Genomic DNA, 14,194 nt, shown 5'->3' on the forward strand with positions numbered 1-14,194 from the left:
ATTAAATTCTACTCTAACTACCCATTCTACTCACTTTTTCACATACTCATGCATTTTCTTTTCATTTCACAGCACTTATGCATTGATCTTATTGAGCTTCACTTTGGGGCATTTTGTCCCCTTTTTATTATTTTTCTTCTTTTTTTCTTTTTCTATTTTTTTCTTTTCTTTTCCATATTGTTTTTATTTTTCACTTTTATTTCTTTTTCTTTTGTTTTTCTCATTTTTTTTCTTTCTATATACAAGAACATCAATGCATAAGGTTTTACACTTGAGCAATACATTTGTATGTACCCAATTTTCAATATTTTTAATAGCAATACAAAATACACCCTTTTATTCACCCAATATCCCAAGGTTCCCACACTTGAATGATACTCACACACACTAGCCTAAGCTAATCAAAGATCCAAATAAGGACATTTATTGTTTTCCGCTTTAGGCTTGTAATGTGCTAAATTAAGAACAAGTGGGTTAATCGTAGGCGTAAATTGGCTAACAAAGGAAGATAAAAGGTAAGGCCATTTGGGTAAGTGAGCTAATGAAATGATGGCCTCAATCATATAAATGCATAAATACACAAAATAATGGACATAAAGAATCAAACAAATCAAAGATTACAATCATAGAAAGAGAATAATGCACACAAGAAGGAAAAATAAGTGGTTATAAGATGTAACCACACCATTAGGCTCAAGACTCTCACTTGCTTGTGTTGTTAGCTCAAAAACATGATCCACAATATATATAATTGAAGCAAGTTTTATGAAAAGTTTTCACTCAAATCAATTGGTGCCCTATAGATAGAAATTTTGAAAAATTTCATTATTTTGACTAAGTTTATTGTGTATATATATGCAGAAATAAGAAAATGCAACAAAAATCCAAAAAACCTAAAATGAAATGTAAAAGTGTTGGGATTAGAAATTTGTCTCCCAAAATCGCCGACCGGTCGGACGACCTTCCCACACTTAAAAGTTTGCACCGTCCTCGGTGCACTCAAAGATGAGCAAGGGGGTACGGCGAGTCTCTGGATTGCTGCGTGGTCTTAGTCTTGCTTCCATGTTTGCTTGTGGTGCATTTATCATGAAAAACAAAAATACAACACCATAAGATGAGAAGATATGAAGAATACGGTTCAAATCACATGGTGGCTAGCTACAACATGCAATTCAAAAGAGTTATAAGTTCGAAGACAATTCTCATCACTTGGTATTTTTCAAAAGGTAAGCATGAAAAACTCAAAACCAAGTAGCAAAATATAACCTCAATCATAGAATCCAACAAAGATTATCTAAAAACATTAATGCTAAATTAGCATTTAGGCAACAAGGGCAGCAACGTATAATAAACAAAGTCAATAATCGAACACGTATAATGAAAAGAGAGAAAATAAAATGAAAGCTAAACTAAAACTAACTAATTAACTAACCAACTAACTAATTAACTAACTAAAATAAATGGTTATCCATGGAGTTTAGAAGTGTTGGATGAGGGGTAGGAGAAGGGGAGAAGAAAGGAGAAGGAAAGAATTGGAAAGAGGAGAAGAAAAGAAAAGTGGATGGGAGAAAGAAATCCGCGCGTACGCACACATGGCGCGCGCGCGTCGTTGGCTTATTTCGACAGTGGCGCGTACGCGTCGTGTGCGCGTGTGCGCAAGTGGGGTTTGTGCCAGAGGCACAACGTTGGCGCGGCGCAGGCACAACTCTCTGGAAAATGTATGGAGGTTGGAACTTCTCAATCTGCGCGTACGCACGCATGGCGCGCGCGCGTGGATGGTCGAAAATGTTGGAAGTGCGCGTACGCGCCATGTACGCGTACGCGTGGATGGTGCTCTATTTTTCAAAAAATTTTTTCTATGTTTTTGCACCAATCCAAGCATTCCAAACCTCCAAACAGCTACCAAAACACCATAAAACCTTATTTAACATACTTAAACTACCAAACATACTCAACTAACTAAACAAAACATGAAATTAAACTAATTCTACCAATATATACAAAAGAGAAAATGAAAGGATTTTACCATGGTGGGTTGTCTCCCACCTAGCACTTTTGTTTATTGTCCTTAAGTTGGACTTATGGGGAGCTCCTCATCAAGGTGGCTTGTGCTTTTATTCATCTTGGAACTCCCACCAATGCTTGGTTCTCCATTGTGCCCCAAGATTCTTCATGGATTGAGCCAAGTCTTGATGGAGTTCTTCACAAGCTTGGGGCTCCCAAAGTTGATCCTCTTCTTGTAATCCGGGATCCCACACTTTATTTTCACACCTGTCTTGAAGTTGATCATCATTATTAATCCGTCCGGGTGGTGAACAAGATGAATTCTCTTTGAAATGCCCAACAATCCTCCTAGACCCATCTATTTGAGCACTATTCCCACCTTTGTATTCAACTCTTGAAGTATCAACCAAAATGAGCCTTGATTTGCAATGCCAACCACGAAACATCTTTTGCTTACGCTTCATCCCACAAAGCATCCTAAGTTGACCATCCGTTTCAAGCAAGCCATACTCAAGTGGGACAATAAAGCTAATAGAAATGAATTTTACCCACTCAAGTGAAGGAGTAGATGACAACATAGGCAAGGATGCTTCTAAAGATCTTGACAAAGCATAACCAACCCTCGTTCTTCTATTTCTAGGGACTTCCACCTCTTCACAAGATCTCTCTAATTCAATCCTTTGTTCATTAATACTATCTAAGCCTTTTCCCTTAATCAAACTATAATTGGGAGGGTGAAAGAAGTTTACCTCCGCAACCTTTTCAAATGCACCGGGAGAAGGTTCTTCAAGTTCAAAGGATTCTCCACCACTAGGACTTGATGCTTGCTCTTCATTGCCATGGGAACTCAATTCTTGCTCTATCCCATCCAAGTCTTCATATGGAATATGCCTTGGAAGGTGTGCACTTTCCTCCCTAGCATCAATTTCAATCATCTTGGAGGGATTTTCTTCAATTCTATGTTCCCATGGAGGCTCCGCATCTCCTAAGTCTTCTACCACTTCTTCCTTGTCTCCAACAATTAAAGCTTCCTCCAATTGTTCCAATACAAAGCAACTTCCCTCATTTTCCACCGGAGTTTCCAATCTCTCCTTCATGCTATGTTCTTCATTTGATTCTCCACATGTAGCCATGGTAGTTCCTTGAGTGTTCAAGCATTGGGAGGCTAATTGATTTGTTACCGCATCCAAGGCGGCCATGAAATTTTGCACATCCCTTTTCATCTCTTCTTGCCCTTGAACAAGAACACCAAAGGTTTCATCCATTAGAGATTGGGGTGGGTGGAAGGGTTCATTAAATTGGGGGGAGGGTTCATAGTAGGAAGGTGGTTCTTCTTGGTAGAATTGTGGTGGTTCTATGTTTTTCATTCTTTCCACTTGTTGCACAACACACTCCATGGTTGCTTGAAATTGATCCAATGCTTCCTTGAGACGATCCCTTGACTCTTGTTCCTCTTGGATAATATGATTAGGATCATGTGACTCTTGGATCAATGGATATGAGTATTCTTCCATGGAAGGTTGTGGTGGAAAGTAGTATTCATCTTGTGGTTGAAAATTTTCATATATTAGAGGTGGTTCATCTTGGTAATAATGTGGAGGAGGTGGTGGCTCTTGAAAATATTGATGTTGGAATGGTGGTGGCTCTATATGTGGTTCATATTGCTCATATGGTTGTTGGTAAGATGGATATGGATTAGGGTCATATGAAGGTGGTTGGTAAGAAGGGGCTTGTGAGTATGGTTGGAAGTTATGTTGAGGGTATGGATCATAGGCATATGGTGGTGGTTCTTGAAAGTCACAAGGTGATTCACCATAACCATTGGATTGATATGCATCATAGAATGGCTCTTCTTCATAATGCATTGGTGGGGGTTGTTGCCATGAGAATTGATCATAAGCATATGGCTCCTTCCACCTTTGGTCATCCCATTCTTGATATACATATTCATTATAGTCCTCATTTCCTACAACATGTTGATAACCAAACTCATAGCCAAGGTGAGAATTCATGATAGCAAGAAGAAAATGGAAACAAAATCAAATAAGAAGCAAGAAAATTAAATCCTAAAACTAGCAAGAGATAACAAAAGCAAACATATTCACACTATTCACATATATACAATAACCAATAACATAACACCATTGCAAAATCTCCGGCAACGGTGCCAGTTTGATGAACGGATTTTTGATGGTATAGAATTTTCACAAATGAATTCTCGTTGCAAGTATAGTTTCTAAACCAATCACTAATCCTTTCATACAAAAAGTTGTTTGTCACTAAAACAAACCCCTAAAATTAATAACCGAAGTATTCAAACCTCGGGTCGTTCTCCCTAGGAATTACAATAAAGTGTCTCGTTATTGGTTGTGATAGAAGTAAACATTATTAAATGCAAGAATTAAAGGAATCTACAACTACAAAAACAAGAGATCAACAATAGAAAATCAAAGAAGAACAATTATTATGAATTACCTCTTATTGAATTGGAAGAATGTAGAAGGAACAATACTAGAGCTACAACAAAATATAAGAACAACATAAAGGAAATTATAACAAAAGAATAGAAGAAGATGAATGTAGCAACAAAGAATTGAGAGATAGAAGTGGAAGAAAGCAAAGATTAAAACCTAGATCTAAGAACTAAACCTAATCCTAATCCTAATTCTAGAGAGAAGAGAGAGCTTCTCTCTCTAGAAACTAACTCTCACTACTAAACTAAGCTAAAACTAAACTAATGGCTGATGAGTTTCATCTGTCGGTTATAAAGCCAACCCGACAAGTCCTGGTAGCTAACCATTGGACTGTTCCTCTGTCGTGCATCCCCAACTCGAGTTATACTCAATCATGAATCATAATTCATATCCAACACCCTCACTGGTGTATATTCACGGGAGCGAGCTCATCCGGAACTTTCACAGTGTCCGGCCACACTTATGACATAGGATCAGCAGAGTATCGAGTCTCCACCAATAGAACATGGTGGCTAGCCACTGCTTTCTCCCAGGGAAACTCGTATCTCAGATAGTGAAAGTGCAACATTCATATTTCATTCAATACGCATATATGCAATCATACTCAGCCACAATTCAATAATGGCTCAGCCATAATTTGGCAATAACTCAGCCATCTGGCTCATAATTCAATCCATAACCAGCCAATTTATTAACAAATACAGCCCTTCGGCTCATGGCATATAAAGCACTTCCACCACCATCCTCCGTGTCTCATACCATTCTCTTTGATCATCATCGATCATTAATTCTCCCATTTCTTCATTCACAAGTTACCACATTCGCTAGCCCTTCCCATTTCTAGGCATATCATAAAGTTTTAAGACAAAAGGGGTGAGATCGGAGGCTTAGAAGTCTGAAATTTGACTTTGAAAACTCAAAAATCAACTTTGGGATGAAAACAGGGTCACGCGTGTGCATCGCCCACGCGCACGCGTGGAAAGCCAAAAGTCATAGTGACACGTATGTGATGCTTGCGCGTCAGCCATGCGTACGCGTGGGTGCGTTTTGTGCCCCACGCACAAAACCAGCACAACTCCCGCACAACTCTCGGAAATTTTGGCTGGGCAACTGATTTAGCTCATCGACGTGTACGCGTAGGCCAGGCGCACGCATGGGTAGTTAACATTTGAAAACGACGCGTGTGCGTCGGCCACGTATACGCGTGGGTGTGCGTTCTGCCAAAGATTTTACTAAGTTAAAAAGCTGCAAAATTCACAATTTCAAACCCCAATCTTCCGACGGGCATAACTTCTCCGTTTCAAATCATTTTTCACCTGTTCTTTAAACGGCATAAACATCCCGGATCTAATTTCATTTCTAAATAAGTTTGGCATAAATCAGGGATCCAGAGCCCAAGTTATGCTCCGTCAAACTATGGCCAAAAACCACATTTTCATACAAAACCACAAAGTGCCATTTTCAAAACAATCCAATTCCAACCCTTTTTAAAATCAACCAAAACATACCAAAAATCAACCTCAAGCCTCCTCAACTCATACATTTACATTTTTATCAAATTCATAACCCACCAATCCATCATTTTAACCAATCTCAACCAAGTAACTCGACTTCAAACACAATAACATATTAGACATATTTTCTCATCCCAATTTCCAACAATACCATTTCCAATCAACCATGAATACACACAATTAATATCATTCTCACCATCAACATGGCTTCACCCACAATTCAACCTCAATCAATCATTAAGAATATATCAAAACATGCATATCTCTCATGCATTACCCCATCAAAACATTAATATTCATCAATCATATACATAACCACATAATTTATCTCAACCATTCCACAACATCAACCATTCAAATCCTATCTTAGGGCCTCTAGCCTAAGTTTTCACACCATATTATATTTTAGATACAGGAAACCGAGAACATACCTTAGCCAATTTCTCCGCTCAACTCGGAGCACTTCCAAATCACCTTTCCACAAGCTCTCAAAACTTCAACACCTCCAAGAACAGATTTTTAGCACACCAAAGCCCTTTTTCCAATCTTTTCAAAACCTCAATCAAGCTCCAACACACATATATACACTTCCTAACCACAATTATCACATCCAAACACAACAACTCAATACCCAAACATCATAAATCTACAAATTCCACTAGAGTTGAGAATCTTACCACACCCAAGAATCAAGGAGATAAAATTAAGCCTCTCCTTCAAGCTAGTTGGATCCTATAACATCAAAGAGCCCAAAATTTTAACACTTTTTCTCTATAAAATTCAAATTTAAGGCTGAAAAAACTGGACTAAAATCGTGGCTTACCTCAAGAACAAAGTATTGGATTTTGTAGAGCTCATCGCGGTGAATACGTGGCCGCAAACGGTGTGACAATCGGAGCTCCGGATCAAAAGTTATGGTGGTTTGAAGATCAAATGAGGATTAGAACTTTGGAAGAGTGTTCTTCCCCTTCCTCATTTCATTTCAGCGTTTTGGAGGCTTAAGAGAGGAGAGAGAGTGTTGTTTTTAGGGTTTTAGGTTTAGTTTGGTTGGGCGAAGGGCCCAATATGGGTCCGGTTGGCCCGGTTTGGCCCGTTCGGTCCAATCTTGGGCCGATTTCTATAAAATTGGTATCGAAATTCTCGTTTTGATCTCCTCTATCATATTAAGCCATAAAAATCACATTTTTGGCTTTCTAGAATAAATTCTCATTTATAGGCTAATTAGTCGTTAATTAAACGGGTTTTACATTCTACCCACCTAATTGGGAATTTGGCCCACAAAATTCGAATTCAATTACCTGAGAATAAGTGCGGATAGTCAGTTCACATCTCCGACTCAAGTTCGCAAGTGTGCTCCTCAACACCGGCTCGACTCCATGCCACTTTGACTAACGAAACTTCTTTTTCACGTAAATGTTTGATACTTGTATCGTCAATTCTGACCGGAGTCATTGGAAGCGTCAAATCTTCTTTTAACTGAACCGATTCCCGTTCTAACACATGGCTAGCATCAGGAGTATACTTTCGAAGCTGTGACACATGAAATACGTCGTGCAAGTTCGAAAGGTGGGGTGGTAGAGCCATTCGATACGCCACTGGTCCAACCCTTTCTAGGATCTGAAACGGACCGATGTATCGAGGATTCAACTTCTGCGCTTTAATTGCCCTACCTACTCCTGTGGTTGGAGTAACTTTAAGGAAAACGTGGTCTCCTCCCTCAAATTCCAAGGGCTTCCGCCTCTGATCGGTGTAACTTTTCTGACGACTCTGCGCAGTGAGTATCCTATCTCGGATTTTCTTGACTTGTTCGGTAGTTTCAGCTATCATCTCCGGCCCCAACAAGCTTTTCTCCCCAGCTTCATACCATCATAGCGGAGATTGGCATTTCTTCCCATACAGAGCCTCATACGGAGCCATTCCGATGCTCGCATGGTAGCTATTATTGTACGCAAACTCCACTAGCGGCATATATCGATTCCAGCTCGCCGGCTGATCCAGAACACAAGCTCTCAACATATCTTCTAAGGTTTGGATCATCCTCTCGGATTGACCATCTGTTTGAGGATAGTAAGCCGTACTCAAGCTTAATCGGGTTCCGAAAGCTTTCTGAAATGCACCCCAGAATCTTGAAGTGAAACAAGGATCTCTATCAGAAATTATAGTGGTAGGCACACCATAAAGTCTCAAAATCTCCTTTATGTACAACGGTGCTAGTTCCTCAAGGGTGTAATTCATCCGAATGGGTAGAAAGTGAGTCGACTTCGTCAGTTGGTCCACAATCACCCGAACAGCATCAAAACCGGCCCTAGTCCTTGGCAGTCCCGACACAAAGTCCATCGCAATGCTCTCCCATTTCTATTGCGGAACTTCTAAAGGTTGCAACGTCCCGGAAGGTCTCTGATGTTCAATCTTCACCTTCTGACAAGTTAAGCACTTTGAGACGTATTCCGCCACATCATTCTTCATACCCGGCCACCAAAACATCGCTTTCAAATCATGGTACATTTTAGTACTCCCCGGGTGAATAGAAAATCCGCTTTTGTGTGCTTCCTTTAAGATATCTTGCCGCAAAGTGCCAACGTCCGGCACTATGATCCTATCCTTGAATCTCCATATCCCATCATGATCCTCCGACACTCTCCACCGCATTCCTTGCTCAGTAGCTGGCAAAACCTTCGGTAACACGGCATCGTTTTCATGAGCCTTTAGGAGTTCGAATTTAAAGTCACTTGAGATCTGTAATCGACTCAAACACGGGGTTCCAGACACTTCTTGAACACCAATCTTTAGACCCTCGAATGCCTTGAGAAACTCTTCTTCCCAAAGCATCATCCAAGCAGCATACAACGACTTCTAACTTAACGCATCCGCTACTACATTCGCTTTTCCCAGATGGTAATTCAACTCAAAGTCGTAGTCCTTCAGTAACTCCATCCACCTCCTCTGTCGCATATTAAGCTCTTTCTGATCAAAGAGATATTTCAAGCTCTTGTGATCAGAGAAAACTCAGAACTTAACCCCATAGAGGTAATGCCTCCACACCTTTAACGCAAACACGACCACAGCAAGTTCCAAATCGTGCGTAGGGTGGGTAGTTAACTTCATGAGGTCTCAACTGCCGCGAGGCATACGCTACCACATTACGATGCTGCATCAGCACGCACCCTAGACCCTTTAGTGAGGCATCACAGTACACCTCAAATAGTTCGTTCGGCTCAGGTAACACCAACACAGGCGCGGTGGTCAACTTTCGCTTCAACGCTTGAAAGCTCTCCTCACACTCAGGAGTCCAAACAAACGGCGCATCCTTGTGGGTTAACTTTGTCAATGGCAAAGCTATTTGCGAGAAGCCCTTGATGAATCTTTGGTAGTAGCCAGCTAAGCCCAGAAAACTCCTTTGGTTGCCTCCACTCCATCACTGCTTCCACCTTAGAAGGTCGACAGCTATCCCCTGTTTACTCACCACGTGACCCAGAAACTTCACCTCACTCTTCCAGAATTCACATTTAGATAGTTTCGCATATAGTTTCTTTTCCTTCAGTATCTGCAACACGGTCCTCAAGTGTTCCGCATGCTCCTCTTTAGTCTTGGAATAAATCAGTATGTCGTCAATGAAGACAACAACGAATTTATCCAGAAACGGACAGAAAACTCTGTTCATATAATCCATAAACACTGCAGGAGCGTTTGTCAACCCAAAAGCCATTACAGTGTACTCGTAATGACAATAACGAGTCTTGAAAGCTTAGGGATGTCATCACCTCTCACCCTTATCTGGTGATAACCGGATCGCAAATCGATCTTGGAGAAAACCCCGGCTCCTTGTAACTGATCCACGAGATCGTCAATCCTCGGCAATAGGTAATTATTCTTTATTGTGACCTTGTTCAACTATCTGTAATCCACACAGAGTCGCATGCTCCCATCTTTCTTCTTTACCAGTAACACTGGCGCGCCCCACAGAGAAACACTTGGTCAGATAAAGTTCTTACCCAACAGATCCTCTAGCTGAGACTTTAGCTCGGAAATTTCTAGCGGTGACATCCTATAAGGAGCACTCGAGATTGGTCTAGCCCCAGGCACCAACTCAATAGTAAACTCCACCTCTCGGTTAGGTGGAAATTCATCAATATAGTCGGGAAACACCTCTAGAAACTCACACACAACCAGAATTTGCTCCAAGCTTTGATCATCACCCGAAACACCCGCAGTTAACAACAAAATACCCTGACATTTGGTCCCAGAACAATACACCATCATAGAGTTCAGGTAATAACTATTCAACACAACCGGCCCTTTCTGTATCTTCTGGCATAAAGTACACCGATTTTGCAGAACGGTCGAGCAGAACATGGTTCTTAGATAACCAGTCCAAACCCAAGATAAGATCAAGACCGGTTATCGGCAAGAAGATTAAATCAAGGACAAAAAAATCACGTTGCTTGACCCTAAATGAAACTTGCAGGCATCCTAGCCTAGTTATCATGACTTCATGGGTAGCATTATAGACCCTTAGGTCATAACCTAAGACTACAATCTTCAATCCTAACTCACTATCTTTTTCAAATGAAATGAATGAATGTGTTGCTCTCGAATCAAATAAAGCATTTAAAACTTGATCAGCCATCTCACAGTTACCTCGGATAAGTGCCTCAGATCCCTCGGCACCCATAGCTGAGGTGGTGAACACCCGACCAGGCTGCTGTGCTCTTCCTGCACCTCGCTTCTGCTTCTCCAGACAGTTTGAGGCTCTATGCCCCGCCTTACCACAAGAATAACACAAGCCCCATCCGGCCTTGCACGGGACTCTCGAATGATGACTCCCGCATCTAGCACAAGCTTGCTCATTCTGAGGTTGCTTCCCAAACCTTTTCCCTTGTGAGTTGTTGTTGTTGGGCCTCCTGAAAGAGCCTCCCTGCTTGAAAGGCGGACCCCTAGGAGCAAAGCTCTTCCCTCGGTTCTGTGGGAATGGTCCCCTATGGCTTCCTCTCTCTGCAGCTGCCTTTTTCACACACTCCTCAGCAACCTTACTCTTATTCACCAATTCTGAAAAGGTTCTGATCTCCATTGGTCCCACTGAGCTAAAGATATCGCTCCGGAGCCCTCCTTCATACTTAATGCACTTCCATTCCTCGAAGTCTCCTGGAGCTCCCTGACACATGTAAGAAAACCTTAATAGCTCCTCAAACTTGTCTGTATACTCAGATACGGACATAGCACCCTGCTTCAGCTGCAGTAACTCCAGTTCCTTGGCCGTCCTAGCAGAATTCAAAAAGTACTTCTTATAGAATTCTACCTGAAAGACATCCCAAGTGATAGGATCATCACCCTGCTGCAGAAGACGTCGGGTTCTCTGCCACCAATGCGATGCTTCCCCGGTGAGCAGATAGGTAGCAAACTCAACACACTGCTCTTCAGGTACCAACTGTGCTTGGAGTGCTCGCTCCATAGCCTGAAACCAGGTATCGGCCTCAGTCAGGTTGGTGGTTCCCTTGAACTTAGGTGGATTAACCTTTAAGAAGGTTGCTAGTGTCATCGGGCCTTGAGCTCCACCTCGCCATTGCCATTATTGTTCACAATTATATCAGACAAGGAGATATACAAATAGGAAGCAGATACGACATTTAGACAATTAGCAGGTAATATGCAGTCAATCAGGCAATTCCAAACAATTCACAAAATATGCATATGATGAATGACTGTCCTAATGGCTGATGAGTCTCATCTGTCGGTTATAACGCCAACCCGACAGGTCCTGGTAGCTAACCATTGGACTTTCCTTCTGTCGTGCATCCCCAACTCGAGTTATACTCAATCATAAATCATAATTCATATCCAACACCCTCGCTGGTGTATATTCACGGGGGCAAGCTCATCTGGAACTTCACAGTATCCAGCCACACTTACGACATAGGGTCAGTAGAGTATCGAGTCTCCAGCTGGAGCACATGGTGGCTAGCCACTACTTTCTCCCAGGGAAACTCGTATCTCAGATAGTGGAAGTGCAACATTCACATTTCATTCAATACGCATATATGCAATCATACTCAGTCATAATTCAATAATAGCTCAGCTATAATTTGGCAATAACTCAGCCATCCGGCTTATAATTCAATCCATAACCAGCCAATGTATTAACAAATACAGCCCTTCGGCTCATGGCATATAAAGCACTTCTACCACCATCCTCGGTATCTCATACCATTCTCTTTGATCATCATTGATCATTAATTCTCCCATTTCTTGATTCATAAGTTACCACATTCGCTAGCCCTTCTCATTGCTAGGCATATCATAAAGTTTTAAGACATAAGGGGTGAGATTGGAGGTTTAGAAGTCTGAAATTTAGCTTTAAAAACTAAAAAATCAACTTTGGGATGAAAACAGGATCACGCGTGCGCGTCGCCCACGCGCACGTGTTGAAAGCCAAAAGTCATAGTGACGAGTATGCGTCGCACACGTGGATGGGAGAAAAGCCAAGTGACGCCTGCGCGTCAGCCACGCGTACGCGTGGGTGCGTTTTGTGCCCCACGCACAAAACCAGCACAACTCCCGCACAACTCTCAGGAATTTTGGCTGGACAACTGATTTAGCTCATCGATGCGTACGCGTAGGCCAGGCGCATGTGTGGTTAGTGAATATATGAAAACGACGCGTGCGCGTCGGCTACGCATATGCGTGGGTGTGCGTTCTGCCAAAGATTTTACTAAGTTAAAAAGCTGCAGAATTCACAATTTCAAACCCCAATCTTCCGACGGGTATAACTTCTCCGTTTCAAATCATTTTTCACCCGTTCTTCGAACGGCATAAACATCCCGGGTCCAATTTCATTTCTAAACAAGTTTGAGACAAATCGGGAATCCGGAGTCCAAGTTATGCTCCGTCAAAGTTTGCCCCAAAACCATATTTTCATACAAAACCACAAAGTGCCATTTTCAAAACAACCTAATTCCAACCTTTTTTAAAATCAACCAAAACATACCAAAAATCAACCTCAAGCCTCCTCAACTCATACATTCACATTTTTATCAAATTCATAACCCACCAATCCATCATTTTAGCCTATCTCAACCAAGTAACTCGACTTTAAACACAATAACATATTAGACATATTTTCTCATCCCAATTTTCAACAATATCATTCCTAATAAACTATCAATACACACAATTAATATCATCCTCACCATCAACATGGCTTCACCCACAATTCAACCTCAATCAATCATTAAGCATATATCAAAACATGCATATCTCTCATGTATTACCCCATCAAAATATCAATATTCATTAATCATATACATAACCACTTAATTTATCTCAACTATTCCACAACATCAACCATTCAAATTCTATCTTAGGGCCTCTAGCATAAGTTTTCACACCACATTACATTTTAGATACAGGAAACCGAGACCATACCTTAGCCGATTTTCCCGCTCAACCCAGAGCACTTCCAAATCACCTTTCCACAAGCTCTCAAAACTTCAACACCTCCAAGAACAGATTTTTAGCACACCAAAGCCATTTTTCAAGCTTTCCAAAACCTCAATCAAGCTCCAACACACATATATATACTTTCTAACCACAATTATCACATCCAAACATAACAACTCAATACCCAAACATCATAAACCCACAAATTTCACTAGGGTTGAGAATCTTACCATACCCAAGAATCAAGGAGACAAGATTAAGCCTCTCCTTCAAGCTAGTTAGATCCTATAACATCAAAGAGCCCAAAATTTCAACACTTTTTCTCCATAAAATTTGAATTTAAGGCAGAGAAAACTGGACTAAAATCGTGGCTTACCTCAAGAACAAAGTAGTGAATTTTGTAGAACTCATCGCGGTGAACGTGTGGCCACAAACGGTGCGGCAATCGGAGCTCGGGATCAAAAGTTATGGTGGTTTGGAGATCAAATGAGAATTAGAACTTTGGAAGAATGTTCTTCCCCTTCCTCATTTCATTTCAGCGTTTTGGAGGCTTAAGAGAGGAGAGAGAGTGCTGTTTTTAGGGTTTTAGGTTTAGTTTGGTTGGGTCAAGGGCGCAATATGGGTCTAGTTGGCTCGGTTTGGCTCGTTCGGTCCAATCTTGGGCCGATTTATATAAGATTGGTATCGAAATTCTCGTTTTGATTTCTTCTATCATATTAAGCTATAAAAATAACATTTTTGACTTTCTAGAATAAATTCTCATTTATG

General features: G+C 41.2%; 1 protein-coding gene across 1 annotated transcript; it reads right to left on the reverse strand.

The window, feature by feature from the left end:
* On the reverse strand, nucleotides 9,408–11,528 carry LOC107621438. The gene is made up of 5 exons (XM_016323461.1): nucleotides 11,289–11,528; nucleotides 10,925–11,144; nucleotides 10,631–10,821; nucleotides 10,076–10,219; nucleotides 9,408–9,578 (listed from the first exon to the last, which is right to left on the reverse strand). Exons 1-5 carry the CDS (start codon nucleotides 11,526–11,528, stop codon nucleotides 9,408–9,410), a joined length of 966 nt encoding a protein of 321 aa, XP_016178947.1.

The sequence above is a fragment of the Arachis ipaensis genome, chromosome B10 (genome assembly GCF_000816755.2).
Source record: "Arachis ipaensis cultivar K30076 chromosome B10, Araip1.1, whole genome shotgun sequence".
Classification (NCBI taxonomy): domain Eukaryota; kingdom Viridiplantae; phylum Streptophyta; class Magnoliopsida; order Fabales; family Fabaceae; genus Arachis; species Arachis ipaensis.

Excerpts from the sequence above, each read along its gene's own strand:
- LOC107621438 (XM_016323461.1), bottom strand. The coding sequence starts at position 11,528 with ATGACACTAGCAACCTTCTTAAAGGTTAATCCACCTAAGTTCAAGGGA. Across the intron at positions 11,145-11,288 it reads TCACTTGGGATGTCTTTCAG|GGAGCTCCAGGAGACTTCGA; the intron begins GTAGAATTCTAT and ends TACATGTGTCAG. Across the intron at positions 10,822-10,924 it reads GAAGAGCTTTGCTCCTAGGG|ATGCGGGAGTCATCATTCGA; the intron begins GTCCGCCTTTCA and ends AGCTTGTGCTAG.